Raw genomic sequence first — 22,423 nt, forward strand, 5'->3', positions numbered from 1 at the left:
CTGTGTTAATTTTGAAGAAACTGGTACTGAACCATTAGTATGTGAGACAAGTCACAATAATTAAATGCGTTTTATCTACAAAAGAATTTTAAAATCTCAAATTTGAGTTCTATAGTATGCTTGTGTTCAAATGTGCTTTGGTAATGGTAATCATTTCAAAATCATCTAAGCAGGTTTTGATACTTGAATATAATTATCGGTTTCTTCAATTCCATCTGTGTCAAACACTGTGTTAAAAATTTCCCTTATTTCGGAGTTTCAATATATTGTTCCCGAAATTATTAACAATACAGGCTGTTTCAAAAAGAATAATCAGATTTTTAGCTGCTTGCAAAATTGTTTTTTTCTTACATTACATAAACGTATCATACATTATCACATACACAGAAGAAAAGAAAGAAAAGATGACAGGTTGCTATGTCAGGTATTGCTATGTTAGCAAATTTATAAATCTAAATATATCGAAGTAATAATCAATTCCTGCCTCGTACTTTCTAGGCTGCAGAACAATTATGAAATATACTGCTACAACAAATTGCTTCCGAAGTTCCAATTATGTAATGGGTAAATTTGGTATATTCATGGTATCTTCAACGCATCCCTAGGAAAAAATCGCCAGAGGGTTTAAATCTGAGTTACCTGGTAGGTCGAGAGCCTACCTCGCCATTTTGAGAGCCTCAACTAATCCAGGGATGATGAACGGTTATGCTTATGTAATATGTATGATACGTTTAAGATAAGACGTAGCGTCATATAAGATTCTGAATGTGTATGAACACACGGATATAAACGTATGGCACGTAAATGAATGTAGTAGTGTAATCGCTTTTCATTTTTCTTTTAGGTTATGCACAACACAGTTTTATATTAAAAAAATAGCGGTTTTTCAAAGAACTAAAAATCTATTTTTTTCTGTTTAAAAAAATTCACTTTAAAAAGTCTCCTTTTTACATTCCTCCTTTAATTAGGATGTTACCCAAAATAGGTTGTTGTAGTGTTTTCAATTTTAATAGATGTAGATTTTAATTGAATCATTTATTTGTCTTAACGTATTCATTTAAATGAAAAGAATACATTTAATTTGCCTTTAGGCTGTTTTAACTTTTGCCCAGTATATAAACATACTATGCTAAAAGAAGTTTTTCTTTTATAAAACAAAAAATAGCAATAGAAACGTGATATTTAGAGAGTGACTCTAGTTAAGTATCACATAATATGGAACAAAAAATTCGCAAATCTTATTTCTACTTTGATGAAACATCCACGTTATTCATCTAGCTACTTCTCTTACACAATTGTACCCATACGGAATTTTTATTGTTTCTTCTAAATGTTATTAAACCCTGGCTCTGCAAAATGCTTAGATGTTCTTTTAATAAACGCAATTTAAATTTGAATTTTAACTGATTTTAAATTTTAAATCTTTAATTCATTCCTAGAAATTATTTAATGCCTTACCTACTTATTGAAACTATTGAACCCACTTATACGCTTGGAGGTATATTTCTTTCCAGTTTTTTAGCAAATAATCGATTAATGCTTGATTTGTTTTCATTAAATAAGCCAATTTTATTCTTCTCTTCTGCTTCGTTAATTTCATATTATATCCTATGAAAACTGATATTTAACAGCTTTTTAAAGTTTCTCTTTTAAAGATGTAGTTGAGCATTTTCTGCAGTCTCATTGATATGAGGGTTTCAGTGATACTTTCCAGCCTAAAAAATTTCAGCACTGATATTTGTTGTATTTGTTGACTTAGACTGCAGTCCAGCATCAGTTACATGTATGTAAGCTTGCAACTTTAGATAGTTCACTTTACTTCTTTCGGAATAACATATTTCTTGCGCATTGTAATTTAAGAGTTTAAATAAGGATAATTTCTTACTCAGTGCGTTCCGTTTTAGTATTATGATATCGAAGACAAGCCAGGAAATAAATTATTTTTTCAGTTTTTAATTAAATTTTGTTGGTAAAATGGTCCAAAATGTAGATTTCAATCCAAATACTTTAATCTAAAGTGTATTTGTTGTAAAATATAAAACATATATAGTATTAATATCACTTGCTTATGACAATAATGCCTTGTTTTAAAAATTAAATGTATTTAATATTATAATGAGTTCTAAGAACCGTCTTCATTAACTTATCAGAAGAAGCAAGACTGAGGAATTCCTTACTAGCCAATAAGAAAGTCTATTAAAATGAGTCATTAAGTGCTTGAACCTTACTTTTTTATTTGCATTTGTCACAAATCATCCATTACAAATAGAAATATGAAAATGATTCTGGTAATTAACACATTCGCAATATGTGTTATGTCTTTTGAAGAAACGTTTAAGTTTTTTCATCTATGCACCTGCGCCATTGAAGTTGAAGAAAGTAAAAATTCAATTGATTGACGACCTTTGAACCATGACAGGTAAAGATATATGACAACGATTCACGAAATTTTGTGGCTTCCCAAAGCATTCGACTAACCACGTGAAAATTGCAATGACGTGACATACGCATTATTCGATAGCCTCGATTTTCTTTCTCCGTAACTACACATCTTTCACCTGTTTTCTTTATGCCTGCGCGTTCAATATCAAGCATTAATTTTCAGTTGAGTTATTAAGTTTCCGCTCTCTCAAGTTCTCTTACTTCCTTCTTTTATCATTTTTTTCGAAGTCGTGATTTCTGGTATTTACTTTCTCTGGAAATACCTATTTGCTTTCAAGGAGTCAAGGGCGTTAAAAAAATGTGGCAGGAAGAATTATTGTATTTGAAATCATTCGTACATTAAAATTATTTTACAAATACCTATTTGGCCCAAAAATATTTCGAGACATTTATTATTTATTTATCAGTACTTTTCTAAACATTCAGGAGTAAGAACATAAGTTTGTTTCATATCTCAGGCGTAATGTAAAGTGAGATTAATGTTAGCTGAATATTTAATAGTATTCATTCTATCAGAAAAGCAGCTATATTTCGTGTGCATTGCACTGCTATATTTTCTAATCTGGATGAACTGAAGGAAAAACATCTTTCAAGGTAATTTGTTTAATAGCGATTAAGATGTTGAATTTTTTAAGTATAAAATTAAACATTTAAATCCCACTGGGAGAAAATTCTCAGAAATGTCTTATTTTATATTCAGTGAAATTTTTCATTTTCTCTAAATTAATGCGTTTGGTTCAACCCGATATTTTTGATGATGGAGACGGCATAGAAAACAAATGATGCTTTGTTGCCTCTGAACTTTGTCGACGAGATGTTTAAGAATGTAGATTTGTTTCATTGAGTTCCTCTAATCCGTACTTTAATGTAAAAAATATAAAGGATGCATCTTATTAATGTTATTTGGTACTGTTGTTGGAATTTTTAAGCATGGCATTACTGGAAATACAATAGGCAATAAGAATCAGAGTAATTTTTCATAAAATTGCAAGACTCGCTTCGAAAGTTTTAATACAAAAATCTTGGAAAACCAAAACCAGATTGCAAGAGGGAAGAGAAATGCCCTATATTCAAACATTTTCATTCCTGCAGACGATGGAAAAGATTCTGTAATTGAACTTTCTAAACTAATCCTAAAAATTTATGAAAAATTACTTTGATTCTTGTTGCGTTATTATCTCCAATAATCATTACTTTATCCAAAATACGGCATTACTGCTAGGTAATGATATATTTTAAAAATTCAAGCTTTAGTGCTAAACAACGTGTGATAAATTTTGCACTGAAATAGCTGGATAATTAGTTAACAAAATAATTTTAACAAAAATATGTAAAGTTTATTTCAAGGTTTTCAGCTTCTTAATTATTAAAACATGGTTATTTCATCGGCCGAACGGTAAAACTGCTGAACACTGGTATTTCGATCCGATGTTCGAAGCCTGCGAACGGGCTGGCTGCATGGGCGTTTTCGTGGTTTTCCCCATATGTAACGTGTATACGAGCCAGTTTCCCTTCGAAAGTCCTCCACGAAGGCATCCCTCCCCTTAGGCAGATAGCCCTAGTGTGCTTTGCCGTATTCTCAATACACCACCACCATCATTCAAATTAACTAATTATTAAGTATCCTTTTTAAAATTAGTTTCATCTTGGCTAAACACACATTTGTTGGGGTTTATATTTATTAACTAGTTTGCTTAAGATTTTAAATTAACTGTCATTTCTGCTTTCGTCGGATCTTATTGAGATGCGAATTAGTTAATGTATTTATAAGCACATGGTTGAATTTGAAAGAGAGCTAGTAGGAGCAATCCTTGACCGTCTCGCTATTAATCTTCCAGAATCTAAATCATTTGAATGGGCTTTAAGCCGTAGCTGCTCGTGTGCGTAGTTCTTAGGCTGACAAACGAATGAAATGATTTATTTTAAACATTATTCTCTGCTGGAGTTGCCGTATATTTCTGAAGATAAGCCGACAGGTGAATCATTAAAAAATGCCCCCACAATAGGGCACATACAAGAAAAAATTAGATTGAAATTTATACAAATTTAAACCATTGAAAAATAAAACAAATCACTCACCATGTATTTAAAATCTTGTAAAATCCTCAGATTCATCTTCTAAGGGAAATAGCTCCTCAAGTATATCCTCACTTCCGGCTACTGAAAAGCTCGTCATTCCCATTCTGCACATTTTTTTATCTACCGATTCGTTTTCCGCTTTGTCAGCATTATACCATAACAAATCGTTCTCGGTGCCATTCTTAGCATTAGAAATTCCACGCTGTTTGAAGGGATTTGATCACTGTTTCCACTTTCACTTTTCCTCATGATTTAGGAACGAAATCACACAGTACATTCAGTCACGAACCCACCTTTTGTATACGACATTTTGTCATTCATCCTGCAGTTATTCCATTGCTTACAATCTTTCAATGGTTTATTCAGAAAGATGTCTGTAGGTTCTAGCATCGAATTTAAAAAACCTAGTATGACAGCAATCTTGTTATTGCTCTCAGTTACGTGACTGCGAAACATATTCAACGCCAACAAACTGTGTTGATTTCATAGAGTACCTGGTCGCCTCTTTCACGCATTTTTCATTCTTATCTAGACACTCCTTTTCGTAAAAGTATACGAAAATATTTTATTTTAGGAGTATTTCGATTTCGAAAGGGGACTGCAACACTTGGTGAATCGAATACGAAAAGCGACTTGACATCGATGGTTTATTAACAAATTGATCTTATTTTGGTGCGAACAAATTTAAGCGACTGCACTGTCTTTTTGCGTTATAACAAAAACTGCATTGTCTTTTTGCGTTATAACGAAAAACATCAACAAAATACATCACAGTAATACAGCAGCAACGCTACAACTGTTATATAAGCTAAACACTTTTGAAAATGAGCAGGGATTTTAACTTTGTCCCATATGGCACGCATACCAATACTGTTGCAAACCTGGTCTTTTTATGGCCTGTAGTTCTGACTTGAACAATTTTTACATCTTTTGTTTCCCCAGTTCTATTGTTTATCAAGTCGAAGTTCATCGGTGTATTTCCAATATTTAGACAATAGAAAGGAGCATTTCTGCCTCATACCAATAACAAACTGATGAGAACTCGTGAATTTACGGTCAAGACCTTGTAGTAATTTCTGCGCAATTTTTGTTTTCTGTCGTATTACCAGATTTTTTTCTGTTCATGAAACGATTGCATCAGCTACTGTTCTTTTAAATTCTTTGCCTTGTTTTTGGTTAGCCCGTGCCCACTTCAGTGCATAAGTCCTAATCATATTTCATATAGCAATATAACAGTTTTGCTTCTGTTTTTATACCCATTCTACAACGTTATTTTTTAAATATGGCCAGAAAGCTGTTTATCTCTTCACAGAATATTTTATCATTGGCAATTCTTTGATAACATCTTCATGCTTTCTAAAGTCTCTTACCATCTTCTCTTTTGAATCGAAAGTCCTTGCAGCAGCTGAGATGTTCGATTCTTTAGCATGTTTTATGACTAATTTGAAGCTTGCTTCATATTTCCTCCTTTTCGTTGGTTCCATGATTAGGCCCACTCTTTACAAATTTTACCCTGATATACGCTTATCGTATTATAAATTGTACGTTTATATTACAAATTGTTTGAACACCCGACACAACCTACAACGAAGCTTCTTAAAGATATATGTGAGTTCGTGATTCAACACGTGCTTCTATAGGCAGTGCTGCCAAATGCAAGAAAATGAAATTTGTTCCAGATGATAATGATCACTGATCTAAACTAAATTCAAAGGCTATTGATAGTTTGGTGATCATTTCATAGGGCAAATATATGTTATTTTTACGAAATTTCGTACCTCATTTTATCTGAAGGTTATCTTATACGGAAATAGAGTATATGTACTTTACTTAAAAGTTAAGTCAGGACGATTAGTCCCCTTACTGTCCTCACGACAGATGTGTTGGGTCAAGAATATAAAACTCAATGGGGATTACTGCGAAGAGATTATATCAAGTTGAGCTCTGTCGAATATACATTTTGAGTAATAAATTTATTTGCAATATTTCTTCACTTGCCTAAAAGCTCTTGCTTTGATACGTTAAGTAATTTAAATGCTGTTCACTGCAACCTCACTACTATTCATTACTCATGACTTTTACTGCCTGCAGGGAAGGAGTAGGGTCTATTTCTAAAAGCTTCAAGGCATCATGTGATTCTGTTAACAGAAATGCCATACTAATTTTCAGCCTTTTATTATCACTAGACGAATCACTACTCAAACGAATGAAACAGAAAAGAATTTTCGGTTGCTTTGCTGACAGTATCAAATGTAGATGTTATAGAATCTGCTGCGTGTTGAAGCTGCAGAGTTAAACAAATCTCTTCAGTAAAATCATCTTCAGTAAAAAAGAGGAGAAAGAGAAAACAACTTCTTTGCTCACAGCCTATGTCTAATGCTGTAAACATGAAAGAAAAAAAAAAAAATGATTTTTTCCCCTTCTTTTCCCTTAGAAAGCTGTAGCAAACTAGAAAGGCACTAATCTTAGGAGGATTATACGCACCCAAAAATACATGTACACACTGAAAACGATTGTAGTTGAGATATTTTTCGCAGAAACTGTTTTTTGATATCTATGGGCAAAACGTTTTGTAAAACAGAAAAACTTAATTTTTCTTTAATAATTTCTTCATTCTTCGAAACATGCATAAAATACTTTAGGGAAGTTAAAATATCACAGAATAATGAAAGTCAGAAAAGGCAATACAAAGATTTCTTTTTGAATATTAAAATGAAAGAATATCCAGGTAACGTCCTATTTCCTGTTTCCTTCATCTTGTAAGGATCCTAAGTTTTACTAACGTTTATTTTATTTTAAATCTTTACTATCACTTCTTATTTTCTACTTCCGGCCAGAATTAAAAGCTTTAACTTTTTATGCAAATTTGTCTTGCTAACGCCAAGTACTTAAGTTGTGACTTTTTGCCAAGCAAGAGAGAGGAAGGAGTTATTAGAAGCAGGCCGCTGACCATAGTTTTTTTACTCGGTTGCTGGTTGCCTTCAAGGCCAGAGGTTTAGTCCTCTTGATAATTTCAAACGTATCGTAGTTTTAGCAGCTTTCTGTACTACATACGGATTTTGTTAAATAACGGCCAATCTTAAAGTTAGGCACTTGTATATTAATCCAAAGTTAGTTTTAGTTAAAGTTTTAGTTAGTAGTTTTATATTCTTACGTTCAGACCACAAGTGGTTGGTCTCTGTATTCCGAAGTTCCGGAAATCTCTGTAAAGATAGAAAAATAAAGGGTTTCGTATACCCTTCTTGTGTGTATTGTCTACTTCACAATTTATTGAACATAGCTTTCGTAAGCTCCTTGTTCTGAGTCAGGACAGTTCATGTTTCCAAAGCAAGTAAAGAGGAACACAAGTCCTGATAGTGGCGCCCGACGAAGAAGAATAACCATGGCCGAGTTTCAAGAAGAACCTGTGGTGCCTGCAGAAGGGGCTCAGAATCCAAAAATGCCAGCTGCCGCCCTGGAAAGATTTGGGTACATCGTCCAGACCATGCGCGCATCGATGAAACCAGAAGCAACATTCAATGGAAACTCACCGGTAACCAGTTTTTTGGAAAAACTGGATGACCACTTCATGCTGTATCCAGTCCATGAATTCCAGAAAGTCACCTTAGCTACCAGCGCTTTGAGGGGTCAAGCTTTGAGGGGGGTAGCTACCAACGCGTAATTGGTTCAAATGTATAGGCAAAAACCTCTTGGGTCAAGCGCGAAGCCCCACCTATACTTACGAAAATTTCAAGACTGCCTTAGTAAAAGCCTTCCCTGTCGTAAGAAATCGTTCAAAATTAGAAACGGAACTCTTCAGCATATACCAGCAACGAATCGAAAATCTCTCAAGCTTTATTTTAAGAAAAATTCACGTCTTTAAACTCTTGTATGGAAGCCGTCCGGATCCTGAGATAATCCAAATGATTTTGCTGAGGTTACTTCCCCAAGTACAAGACTTTATTGAATTAAGGAATCCGACTACACTGGAAAAGTTATTTGAGCTAGCAATCTAGTTTGAAAGTAGAAGAACGGCGGACATTGAAAGAAGACGCCAGTATGAGCAACGAAGCCAATTTGGTGCGCCAAGACCACAGCAAAGGCAAGAACACGGCTACGGAAGCAAATCGAATCAGTGGGCAAGGAAATCTGAGTATCCAAAAACAACCGGCGAACGTCGACAGTTCAATAGTAACCCAGAAAAAAAGTCTGAAGGCCAGCGGAAAAAGAAGGAAGGCATGGAAAGGAAGAAAGAAAATTTAAACTAAAACGGATTTCTACTGACGGGAGGATGCGGAAATCCGAAGGCCAAGAAAACCCCTCTTCCTTCAAGTTAAATACAGTTATTGTGAAAAATTTGACTCTTCCAAAGATTGAAGTTTTGGTGAACAACATCCCAGCCACCGCACTCCTGGATATAGGCGCGCAGTGTTCCTGTGTGGCAGAAGATTTTTTTAGGAAGTATTTCCGTAGATACCGCATATATAATTCGGATAATACGACAGTGTTAGCTGCGCAGGGAGAAAGATGCAAGTGTATAGGTAAATTACCGCTATACGTTCGTATCAAGGACGAACAAGTAAAGATTATGTTTTTTATAGTAAAGAATCTGGAAGCACATATCATCTTAGGGATAGATTTTCTTTCAGAGGCAGAAACAACACTGGATTTTAACGAAGCGTCCCTTAAGCTGACGATGAAACCAGTTCGAGAAGAGAAAACAGAACCACCAATGTTAAACCTTGACCACCTGCCTAAGGAAGAGAAAAAAAAAAAAAATCAGACAAGTGGTAAGTGAATTTGCTTCGTTATTTAGTGATATTCCAGGATTTACTCAAGTTACTAACCATAGTATCGAAACCGGAGATTCACTGCCAGTTCGCCACAAACCATACCGTTATGCTAAGAATAAAGAAATAAAGAAAAAATTATAGAGTGGCACATTAGAGATATGTTACGTAAAAAGATCATAACGCCCATCTCAAGTAGTTATGCTAGCCCGGTTGTGTTATGTAAGAAAAATAATGACTATCCAGTAACACATCCGAAAAGGTGGCGTTTTGCAATTGACTATCGTAAATTAAACTCCATGACTAAATATCCGGTATATCCGTTACCTATTATTGAAGAAATTTTAAGGAACATAACTTCTACGAAATATATGACTACCTTAGACTTAATGACTGGTTATTATCAAATAGGTGTTAAACCAGAAGATGTGCCTAAGACTGCTTTTATAACCAAGTCTGGCACTTATGCATTCTTGCGTATGCAGTTTGGCCTTTCAGGGGCCCCGGCAACATTTCAGCGATGTATGAACATTGTGCTAAGGCCTGTTCTAGGAAAGACCACATTTATCTATTTAGACGATATCATTATTACTAGTGATAATCTGGACCAACATGTACAGGATTTAAGACAGGTGTTTTCATTATTAAATGAGGCCTGTCTAAAAGTTAATGTCGAAAAGTGCAAATTTGCAGCCCCTGAATTAAAATACTTAGGTTACAAAATATCTCAGAAAGGAATCGAGGCAGACGAATCAAAAATAATCGCTGTGCAAAAGTATCCGCCGCTGAATACGGCGAAGAAGCTCTCTTCTTTTCTAGGACTTTGTTAGTGTTATAGGTCCTTTATAAAAGATTTTGCAGTTATTGCTGAACCATTGTTAAAATTAAAAAGGAAAAAGGCAAGATTCTCGTGGACTACCGAAGCCAATAGTGCTTTCGAAAAATTAAAGCAAGCATTAACGCAAGGCCCTGTTTTGAAATTTCCTGAAAACGATGAGAATTTAGAAATTTCAGCTGATGCTTCGGATTATGCGGAAGGAGCGGTACTTTCGCAAAATCAGCAGCCCATGGCATTTTTTAGTAGAACTTTAAATCAAACACAAAGAAATTATCCCGCGACGGAGAGAGAGGCACTTGCAGTTCTGTTAGCAGTGCAAAAGTTCCGAGTCTATTTTGGAAGGGTGCCAATAACAGTGTATTCTGATCATGCGGCGGTAACTAGATTATACTCAGGGAAAAACTTATCCCCAAGGTTAATAAAATGGGCACTCAAGTTACAAGAGTATAATCTGGTAATTAAGCACACCCCCCGGAAAGGAAAATATCGTAGCAGATGCCCTATCCAGAATAAAAATAGATGAAGAAGGTAATACTGTAAAGGTGGCAAAGCTCGCAGCATGTACGATACATTCCCGAGAAACTGTAAACACCGAACTGGGTAAGGATCCTGAATTTAAAAATATTTATGATTATTTAAAGGATCCTGAAAATTTTAGCCACCAAGATATTGTGGCGATAAGAAATAGGGCGGCCCATTACGAACTAATAGATGGTCTATTATTTTATACAAAAACTACAAATTCCAACAACGAATTTCGACCTGTTATCCCAGCTAGTCTTAGATTAAATATCCTGCAGGAGTTACACGACAGCCCTTTAGCTTCTCATGCTAGTATTCGAAAAACCATCCAACGCGTACGCGAAGCAGTTTATTTTCCTGAACTGCAAAAGTTAACAAGGGTGTATGTCCAGTCCTGCCCAACATGTCAAGCAGTTAATTATATTAATTTCCGCCCGGCCGGGTTTCTAAATAGCATTAAATCGGAATTTCCAAATGAAATAATTGGCATCGATTTATTGGGCCCTTTCCCAAAAAGTCAGTTAAATAAAAGTCGGTATCTCCTTGTTATGGTTGATCATTTTAGTAAGTGGACCGAAATTGTTCCCTTAAAACGAGCCTCCGCGAAATTAGTTACTGATTCTATTTTAAATAAATATATTCTTAAATACGGAGTTCCCCTAAAAGTTATATCGGATAATGGTCCTCAATTTGTAAGTAATATATTTGAAGACGTGCCAAAAACTGGGCATACGTCATTTAAAAATGGTCCCGTATAGTCCGCAATCAAATATAGCGGAACGAGTCAATAGAAATATAGTAAAAATTATCCGTAGTTATGTTAAAAATTTTCATAAAAGCTGGGATAAATATGTCAATGAATTAGCTTTCGCCCTTAGGACCGCAAAACATGATACGACGGGCAATACTCCTGCTGAGTTATTTTTAGACAGAAAGATTATAACGCCGTTAGATAAATTATTTTATGTTCAACAAAGAGCCCCAGAATTTAAAATGGGCGATATAGAAAAATTAATTAAAGAAGCAAAAAAGAACACTGAAGTAGCACAGAGAAATCAGAATCTTTATTATGATATGAAACGACGGGGAGTAACTTATAAAGTAGGGGATGAAGTGTTAAAAATTAAGCATTCACTTTCGTCAGCACCAGAAGATAAAACTGCCAAATTTTATCCACGATTTGAAGGACCATATGTCATAGAAAAAGGAACTCAGGCTGTAGTGGTGTTAAAAGCCAGGAATGGTGAAACCTGCACCGCAAACGTTGACCAGATAAAACCGTGTTATAATCGTAATAAACTGCCAATATTTCAAGATCTTTTGCAGGATCCGGCACGGCACAAGCTCCAGAGGTGGAACAACAACAATCACATGGGCAAGCCATTAGTAGACTGGAGCAATTGAAAAGAAAGTTCCCCGTTGGAAAACTGAAGGTAACAAGAAAAAGAAGCCGTTCCACCTACCAGAAAAGAGAGGGCACGACCACCCCCAGAATGAAGAAGGGAGAAGTACGACTAATGCAAAGAGAGCCAGGAGAAATGACAGCAACTATAACACGGCTCCAAAACGGAAGATCTACACATCGGATAGGAGTCTACGCAACAAATGTCGACGAATTGATGAAGGAAGACCAGCTGCAGATGCAAAGAAGCAAGAAAAATTTGAACAGCCAGCAACGAGATCCAGGCAACAACGAGAGACAGTTTTCCCGGTTCCGCCAAGACCAGCTGCCATCAAACGGCCGAGACCACAGGCAGATGCTAAAAAGAAGGTCTTCAAGAGTGACCGAACTGGAAGAAAAAGAAATCTCATGGAGGAAGGAACCGAAGGGCCAACCCGCACAAGAAGGAAGATAAACCAGACGGTAGTCTTCGCTACTTTCCAGGACTGGGCAGAAAAAAGGATGTCTGAATATCACAAAGATAAGTAAAACTTTATGTTACTTTGAAACCTTAAGTTAATTTTTCATTCTTACTGCAAGTGGCAGAATTCAAGACATTTTACCTCATGTGAGGTCTACCTTTATCGCCAAAAAGGCGAGAAATGAGTTGTTACCTATTTTGGTATTATGTTTTTCAATTACTCGCGAGTAAAACTAAAATTAATGTATAATAGGAATGTGTAAATACTTGAATATTGTAAAAGTTATTGTATAAAATTTTATTTAAAAGATTCTGGCAAGAAAGAAGTTTTAGTCTGAAAGACTTTTGAAATGTAGTATTTCAATGTAGAAGAATTGGCATTTGCTTGGAAAAGAATAGAAGTTAACAATGTGCTACTAATGTATGTTTTAAAATGCGTAAAATTAACGGCATGTTAATATGTCCTTATATACAATGTGACCTGTTATTTTAAACGTTAAGAAATACTGTGATATGTTAAAAGTGAAAGTAATGCCAAAAATTTTAACTTATTCGTGTGACTGTAAAAAGAGCAAATTATTGTGAATATGTGTTAAAGGTTGAATGAATGTAGTTAGGCTCTCTGACGCTACACTTCAGAGTTAGCCACTTTTCAGAATAGTACCTCAGGGTTTAGAGATGAATATAAGGTGTGTTATGAGGTCTTGTTATGTTGAATTTTAACACGTTAGTGTTTTGATTGCAGGCGGTAGTGTTGAACACTTGTACATAAACACATTCGTGTTTGGTGTTTTTCTTTACAACACATGTCAGAAAGCACGGGGAGATAATTAAATAACGTCATGAATGAAATAAGAATTTTAAAAGAGAAATATAAATATTCATGTTACTTGCCATTTGATTGTGTAACATTTCATTAAACTAGTTTTCCTTCCAGATCTCTGGAAGGAAGCAGATTTCAACTAAGAAACTCCTGTTTATAGATGCAGTACACATGAAAATTTCTTGTCGATGGAGTTGATAATGTAAAAATGACTTTTTAATTTCTAGTTTCTAGTGAGAAATGTTTGTAAAAGATTTTCCTCGCGTTAGATTCTAGAGCTAAAAGTTTTCAACAAGGTCGTTTTAGACCTCAGTTTCAAACTAACTAACTCTGGCGAGAAGTATGTAAGGATCCTAAGTTTTACTAACGTTTATTTTATTTTAAATTTTTACTATCACTTCTTATTTTCTACTTCCGGCCAGAATTAAAAGCTTTAACTTATTTATGCAAATTTGTCTTGCTAACGCCAAGTACTTAAGTTGTGGCTTTTTGCCAAGCAAGAGAGAGGAAGGAGTTATTAGAAGCAGGCCGCTGGACATAGTTTTTTTACTCGGTTGCTGGTTGCCTTCAAGGCCAGAGGTTTAGTCCTCTTGATAATTTCAAACGTATCGTAGTTTTAGAAGCTTTCTGTACTACATACGGATTTTGTTAAATAACGGCCAATCTTAAAGTTAGGCACTTGTATATTAATCCAAAGTTAGTTTTAGTTAAAGTTTTAGTTAGTAGTTTTATATTCTTACGTTCAGACCAGAAGTGGTTGGTCTCTGTATTCCCAAGTTCCGGAAATCTCTGTAAAGATAGAAAAATAAAGGGTTTCGTATACCCTTCCTGTGTGTATTGTCTACTTCACAATTTATTGAACATAGCTTTAGTAAGCTCCTTGTTCTGAGTCAGGACAGTTCATGTTTCCAAAGCAAGGAAAGAGGAACACAAGTCCTGATAATCTAACCAGATAAACGTTTTGTATCACGAATTTCCAGTGATTTCAAAAAGGTTTGACAGCGACCTTCTGGACTGTTGGTCACTTTATTGAACGTATCAAATTTTAACAGGGATGGTCGAAGTCTTAAGACGCTTTTGATACTTTTTTTAATGTATAAATTTGCTCTACCTTCCTATCTCTTTCTAACGGCATAAATAATAAAATATTTTTCCACCTCTCTTTCACTTCGCATCATATATGTTAGGGTATTAATGTTTATTTTACGTTTTTTCCCTTCATGAATAGTTGCAGCTGTTTTACAAACTACGTATTTAATTTAATGGTATTTGTTTTTATAAATCAGACAGACAGATATTACATCATACAAGTTCTAACAATTTATGCTCACATTTCCTTTTGAAATTGGCTTAATAAGCATCTGAATATATGTATACTAATATTTCACTGACAATTTTACAAATTAACAAATGTTTTGATGGCGAAGGAGAATTCTGTTATACTGTAAAAATAATACTCTTTTGTTAGTTTCGGAGATTTATCTGCACATAGCCAACAATCATGTGGGGGGGGGAAGGCAGACTTTTGTAAAAATAGGTATTTTCTCATTGTAAAGATTATGAAGAAAACTCACATGTTGAAACTTATTGTGCAAAATGAAACACGTAACGCGAAGGGCAAACTTCGTAAATATCTATCTGCGTAGCGATAAGTCGCAAACTGATAATTATTTCCATCATACATCAAGATAACATTTCACTCTCCAACGAAACGTTAAATATAGCATACACTATCTAATTCCCAAATTAAATCAATAAAGAGGAAGTGATTCCGTCCAAAAGGCTAAAGTAGCAGAAATTGTAACTGCAATGAAACCAAAGCTCGCTTTTTCTCTTACGTAACATAATACATTTTAACCTCTTTTTTTGTTCAATAATTCATTGTTTTATTTATTTTAGGTCCATCATGTTTTGTTCACTGAAAAGAAAAATCATGCTTTTAATACTATCGGGCCTTATAATGGCTATTTTAAGCTTTGCTTTGTACATATCATTCCCTACCATAATGGATAATGCAATAAAAAAGGTAAGTGGAAAATATGTAATCAAAACTTTTGTCTATAGTAACAATATATATAATAATATGAATTATTATATATTAGAGTAATATGTATTATTATATATATTAAAAGATTATGTATTATTATATATTATAGTAATATTTATTATTATATACTTTATGTCTATATTATTTCTTTCATCATTGTCTTATAGAAGATTCTGTAACGCAAAACGTTAGGATATCTAGAGCAGCGAGTATTCTATGAATAAAAATTATCGCTGTAATGCACGTCTCTTGTTATATTGTTACAAGTACAGTACCGCACGGTATTACAAATGAATTCAATTTAAGTTGACAAGTGTAACCATTTAATGAATTTGGAGCAACTTAGAAAAAGCAAAGAGTTGAATAACTGATTACTCCAAAACAAGCAGAATTTGTCTGTTTTAAACGAATAGCTTTTGCAGAAGAATTTCTAAGGTAAAACTGTTTTGTATTTATATTCAAGTAAAATCCCTTCTTTTCAACTGAATGATAGTGTTCACTCTCAAATTGAGAGTTATTTTGATTGAGATATACAAAGTTGATCCGACTGATTTCAAACTTTTGTACGGTAGTCCAGAATGATAAATGTCAAAAATAGAGCTAATCGAGCATTATGTTAAAAAATAAAGTACGTTTTAAATATGGATACAGAAGTTGTAGCATTTTACTCAGTCACATACAGACTTCCCTCCACCCCACAAAATCAAGACAAATCAGAAATAGTTAAGAAAAAGGTATGTCTTATGAGGTAAAACGAGCAAGAACCAACCTAAATTATTCAAAATATAAATGTAATTTTTTAAGATTTAATTTTAAATGATTAGCTTTTATTTTAATTTTTCGCTCTATTTTTTTATCTACCTACACAGCAATGCAGATTAGCTAATGTTTAAAAGCGCATAGTGATATTATTTGGTTAGATTGTGTTGGCAAATGAGTACCGAATGTTTACTGGCCATTTGTAAGAAGCTGACTGCCGCTGATTAGGCAGTTGGTGAACTGGAGTGTATTTGTACTTTGGGTGAGAGCAAGTTTATTGCTTGTCTAATAGTTTGTTAGAAATTAAGCTGATGAATGCTAGATGATTAGAACTAGAAATTCTAGTTCTTCTTATTTTGGTTACTTTCAAGTTCTATATTTGATTCATTATAAGTGGTGATGGATAAATTTTGTGAATTTTTCATTTTGTAATTTTAGAAGAAGTAGAATAAAATTTTATTTTATTCCTTGAGTGACTACTTAGTTTGATCTAGTTTAGTTCCTTGCAAGTGGTGGTGAATAAAGTCTGAGAATTTTTGGTTTTGTAATTTTTAGAAGAAGTAGAATAAAATTAATTTTATTCCTTGAGTAGTTACTCAGTACAACTAGACAGAAATTAAGACTAGACAGTTAGACTGCCAGTAAGATGTAAGTCAATGTACATTGAAATATCTCAGTGTTAGCATGTAGAAAGAATACAGTTACTTACATGTACATGTCACTTTAGTATATATTATCAAGCATCATGCGTTGTAAAATGTGTTGTTAAATGTATCAAATGTGTCAAGTGTTCTAAAAAGTATCAAAGGTTCTAATATGTACCAAGTTTTGTAAAATAGAGTCAAATTAACGAATGTCAATCTCCATGTTAGCTTGCAGAAAGATGACAGCTACTTTAAGGCAGGTAACACCTTTTACTCATTAGCATTGTGAATCATATCCTGTTTGATTCAATTAAGTATGTATAATCAAGCATCATGTGTTGTAAAAAGTGTTGTAAAATGTATCAAATGTGTCATGTGCTGTAAAAAGTCTCCAATGTTCTAAAATTTAACAAGTGTTTCTGAAATATTAGCATGTAAAAGTATAAAGTTAGTCTGAAGTGTTACGCATGTCATGTCAAGAAGTATCATTATGACCAAAACAGAACAATGTGACTCATAACTCTGTAAAGAAAAACGGCTTTGTATGCCCATGTAATTTTTTTTGGAGGGGGGATTTAGTATAAATCAACATCCGGAGGTCTGGGCTTTAATTTGTGACAGTCTCACAACTGTCAGGCAACGGAACCCAGTCACTCTGGCCTTCAGTGGTTCTGCACGCTGAGCCGGTATCCAGAGGTACGTGGTTCTATTCCCGGCGGAGGCGTTGTTAAATTTTCATCTCTCTGGCCTCGAAAAACCCTAATGTCTTTACAAGGTTTTTAAAGACAACTGAGTTTTTCAGAGCTAGAAATGTGAAAAGGGAACCTACTTTTGAAGTTACCATAGGGATGACATCTATTTTTTTATCACCTTCAATGACACAATACTAGATCTTTCAATTTATGCGTTGAAAACCAAAAGAAAAAAAAATAGTAAAATGTGTGGCTTACCTAGCTTTCCTTAGCCTGCCTAACTTTACTTTGACTAAATACCGATTTCGCAAGCTTACTGGAAATATGCACTACGAAGCATAACATGTCCACATGTAATGCTAACATGTAAACATAACATGTCCACAAAAGTCTTTACCCAGACTTTATTTTCTCAACCATTAATCATAGAATTACAAAACCAATTACAAAAAAACTTTTAAATGGCACGAACATTTATGTTTTGACAATCTCTTTTACAATAATTACGAAGTCTAAGTTTTAGATGCTCCCTCGTTCCTATAATTACATTTGGGAAAAAATTTATACCCATCTTGAAAAATAAAGAAAAAAGTTCGATTCCTGACGACCAAATCGATCGAGATATTTAATTTCAAAATATAGTATACTTGACCTTTTCAACTTGAACTGATGGGTCGGTTAAAAAATAATTTAGAATAATTCAAGGGTTATTTTCCTCCTTAATTGCCATTAAATGAAATTATTTTGCGATTTACTAGTGGCTATAACGGTGAAGAAAGCTTTACTGCAAAGCACCAGTGTACAGCTCCCGACTCTGCTTGGTCGTTCTCGGAACTCCACATACTTTCGAGACTCTCCACGCTACAACTCGCGATGCACTCGACGACACACAGAGCACAGCTCCTGAGTCTTCGGTTCAGTCGTTTCCGGAGCTTAACACTCTCTCTCGACGATTCACTAACCGCGATACACTAAGAGACTCTTCGATGCACTCGACTACCATATCGGTGCTACACTTCGAGACATTCGCTCAATGACTGACTATCAACTCGCTAGACGAGGCACATACTAACTGACTGCGGACCAGCAGGGTTTATATAACTTTCGACTTGTGTTCGAGAACATTCTGGGGTAAACCGTTAAGAATTCGTTCCAGAAGGTTCTCCATCCGTCCATGGCATATTGCCAATTGTCGCCAAATGGGCGATTTCTCCCCAAATGTGGCAACCCTGCCATCCCTTTCCATTTTATGGCAACCCTAAAACTGCTTTGCGGGGAAGCTATCTTTAAGTGCCTGGACATTTCGTAACAATAGTATATTGATAGTCTCTCTATGTTTCATTGCTTTAGAATCATAACCTAATAATCATACAAAAATTTATTCAACTGGAAATATTTTATATGTATGATATAATATTACGATTTGGCTGCATCTAATGCTGGATCTTGCCAGTGTTTTCTAGAATGGAAATTCTCTAAGATTCTGTAAATACGATCTCTTAAAAAAAAAATTACATTAATCAATACTTTTTATTATAATATGCATAGAAATGTTCTATGTCAGGTTTATGATGTTAGAAATTTGCTAGCGTCATAACCTTCCTCTGAATTGATATTTTATTTTAAGTTTCGTGTAAATACAAACATTTAAACTCTTTTATTTGTGTATGGCCCCTGAGCATAATCTCAAGATTTAAAAGGAAATATCTCTATCAATATTTGTCATACGGAGTCACACATTTTGTTTATTATTTTTAATATAAAGAGTAAAATTTTCCTAAGTATAAATATTGAGGGGTATAAGTATAAATATAAATATAAATATTGGGGGTATAAGTATAAGTATAAATATTGGGGGGAGGAGCGGAACGTATAAAAAGTTAGATTTCGCAATTTTTAGCATACTGATATTTTTAAATTAAAAAAATACAAAACAAAAATATTTGAGTAATTTAAAGCGTTTTTATAATTTGAAATATTTGTCTACCACCCGCGATTGCGAAAGTAAAAGCCGCGTAAGAACTTTTGTGGAAACGGTGTAGTAATACAAAAAAATAAAAACTCAGTTAAACATTCATTTGCTTCTACTTTTAGGCATTCACGATAAAATTCACTATTAATGGAGAAATTTGTCTGCCGTCACATGCAGAGTTTCAAATTAAAACAAAATACTTAAGATTACCAAGTGCACAAATAAAATTGCACCTGCAAAGCTAAGGTTGCACTACAGTTTCTTTTTGCCCCACACTAAACTGTAAACAGATAAATGTTCATTAGTGTTTACCAGCAAGCAACTAGTAATGCGGGTCTTCAAGAGTGCTGAATGTCTGAGTCAACAGAGCCTTAGCGTTCAAACGACATTCTGTACACTAGAATATACTCGCTACTTAAATGTTATCTTCTGATACATGAATATATAAACATGATAAATCTAATCATTTGCATTCTGGTGTAGATCGAAAGAATATGAAGGACAGAAAATTAATATAAAAGTAATCCGTGAATTATGTATTGTAAACCTTGCACCTTGGTTAAACTTATAAATGATGAGACTGCTAAAAACTGAGATAACATCTGCTCAGCAGAGTTTGATCTTCGTAATACCGATAGTTAGAAAAGGAGGGGAAAAATCTATACAAGTTATTAAATCCGCAAACCAAAAATAAGCAGTTTATTAATCATTCCGTCTTGTGCGAGATAGTTTCGGGTTCAACAACGACCTAACGGCTAAAACTATAGAACAACGGAAACTGCATTTTGTATCTCTGTCTTTTCGCTCGATAACGAAACACTGAGACTGCAAGCGCCTTTTCGTGGCTATTTAGATATATAAAATTGCAGCCAGTTTGACCTAGGCAGTCATTTACAGAAACATCAGTTAACTCTTGAGTGACTTTCCATAATTCATAAACTAAACTGTTTCAAATTTCACTTAACAGTTGTTTTAGTTTATTTGATTATGGCAAAGCACAGGAGGGCTATCTGATTAAGAGAGGGATGACTTAGTGGAGAACTTTCTAAGGGAAACTGGCTCATATACACGTTGCGGAGGGAGAAAACCACATGCAGCCAGCTCGTTCGCTGAGATTCGAACCTCGGACCGAACTACCAGTGTTCAGCGACATTATCGCTTGGCCGCTGGTGGGCTCATTTTAACCGTTGTTATATGTATTTAGAATTACTGCCTTAAAACTGAGAAAAATTAACAGTGCAACCTAATAAATAAGTGTATAATTACAATTGACCTATTACAACCGTATATTCAAAAAGAAAGCGGGTTTTGCTTTCAGTGCATTTCCATCAGCATCATAAAAAAAATTCGTACTGCAAGTAACATTTATCGAAATATATTGTTGCAAAATATTTTGTCAATTTTATTGTACTTTGACTTTTGTGCATTGTTTTGATGCTATGTATTGTTTCTACACCGGTGTGCAAAACTTAAACATCTTTACTGATGTTGATTGGGAGACATGAAATTCATACTACAAGGCGCAATATAATACTTAAAAGATGTGGCTATAGTAGCAAAATAAAAATGAATAGGACTCATACAGTACGCAAAGAATAGAAAAAAGCTTTATTTACAGAATGTATTGGTACAAAAAAATGACCACCAAGACGGAGACAAACAAGCCAAAAAGGTTTAGTAAGGAATATGACCTTCCCTAACCGCAGTAGTTACTTGGGACCGACTATTTATACTCAATACAGATTATCTAACAGTTCATAGGGTAAGAGTTCCCACTCTTCCAGGGGCATCTTTTCAATTGTCTATTGTTCTCCGGAGGATAAGATCCTGCATCCAGGCATCTCCTTAAAGTACCGCATATATGTCCGATGGGATTTAAATCAGGACAGCACGCTGACCAATCCATTCTGAGGATATTTTCACTTTCCAGGAACACCTCAACAGCATGAGTCCTGTGTGACCGTGCACTGCCAAATTCAAAACAAATGCCGGACCAATGGCAGCCCGGAAAAGACGCACGTGGAGAAGTATAACTTCAACTTCAAGTGAACCTCTGTCGAAAGTGTGGAGCTCCTTTCTTTTGTCCATTATAATGCCTCCCCATACAAGCGCTCTAGGACCACCCGAACGGTCTCCTTCCCTGATGTTTTATTGGGCCAAAACCGTGGCCCTACTTCTCTCCATATCAATTGGTGCCGATAATTGTTTGTCAGATTGAAACCTCTCGGATTGGTAAAGAGATGGTTCCATTGATGAGGTATCCGATATTTGTGTTCTCTTGCACCACTGTAAACAGTGCCGCCTATGGGTTGCTGTGAACGGAATGCATCGTTCAGGCGGCCGAATAAGCTATCATTAAAAAGTTGTCTGCCCACAGTACACCGGGACACCTACCGTCCGCCTGCCGGCCGCAGCTACTGAGCAATGTTGCCCGCGGTCTGGGTTTCAATCTCTTTTCACCTGCAAGGTGATATATCTGTCATCAGACACCGTTGTTTTCCTTAGCCGATTACCAGTAGCCTTTCTTACAGTTGAACCTGTCATTTGAAAGGCTCTCCAAGCTCGTGAAACAACACTTTTGTCAATTACAAACTCTTGGGAGACAGACTTGAAACTACTCCCCTCTTCAAGCTTTCCACTTATTCTACCACGTATAAAGCCGTCCTGATGTTTTCTTGTGGCAATACTTGCACGTAGGATTTTCCTTTCATTTGCAGAAGAATGCCTGGAAATGTGGCTCCCTCGCTTCTTTTTAAGTTGTCGTCTTGCATTGCACACTGACTTCTCACGTTTCGCGTGTCTTAACGTAACCTCTGACGTCACGATGCTAAAATTTGAATATGCATCACATTTCTACTGGATTGAATTTTCACTGTACGTATGGCAAAAAGCCCTTTTCAGCAATTTCATGGTTGCATGCTAAAAAATGAATTAGTTGCTTAAGTTTTGCAGACTAGTGTAGTTTATTTGTTGC

General features: G+C 34.9%; 1 protein-coding gene across 5 annotated transcripts in view; it reads left to right on the top strand.

Moving 5' to 3' along the window:
* LOC118190051 (scavenger receptor class B member 1-like) overlaps positions 1-22,423 on the top strand; it is a 205,298-nt gene that overhangs the window by 27,338 nt on the left and 155,537 nt on the right. For 3 of the 5 annotated variants that reach the window (XM_085806981.1, XM_085806983.1, XM_085806982.1), the window contains one exon: positions 15,235-15,361. In XM_085806981.1, the coding sequence (XP_085663107.1) occupies positions 15,242-15,361 (120 nt within the window). In that variant the 5' untranslated portion in view covers positions 15,235-15,241. Of the gene's footprint in view, positions 1-15,000; positions 15,136-15,223; positions 15,362-22,423 lie in introns of those variants that run through there. The other 2 variants (XM_085806980.1, XM_085806984.1) reach the window with 2 other exon arrangements.

This window comes from Stegodyphus dumicola, chromosome X1, assembly GCF_044657685.1.
Source record: "Stegodyphus dumicola isolate Sdum_Otavi_A_Nest chromosome X1, ASM4465768v1".
Taxonomy (NCBI): domain Eukaryota; kingdom Metazoa; phylum Arthropoda; class Arachnida; order Araneae; family Eresidae; genus Stegodyphus; species Stegodyphus dumicola.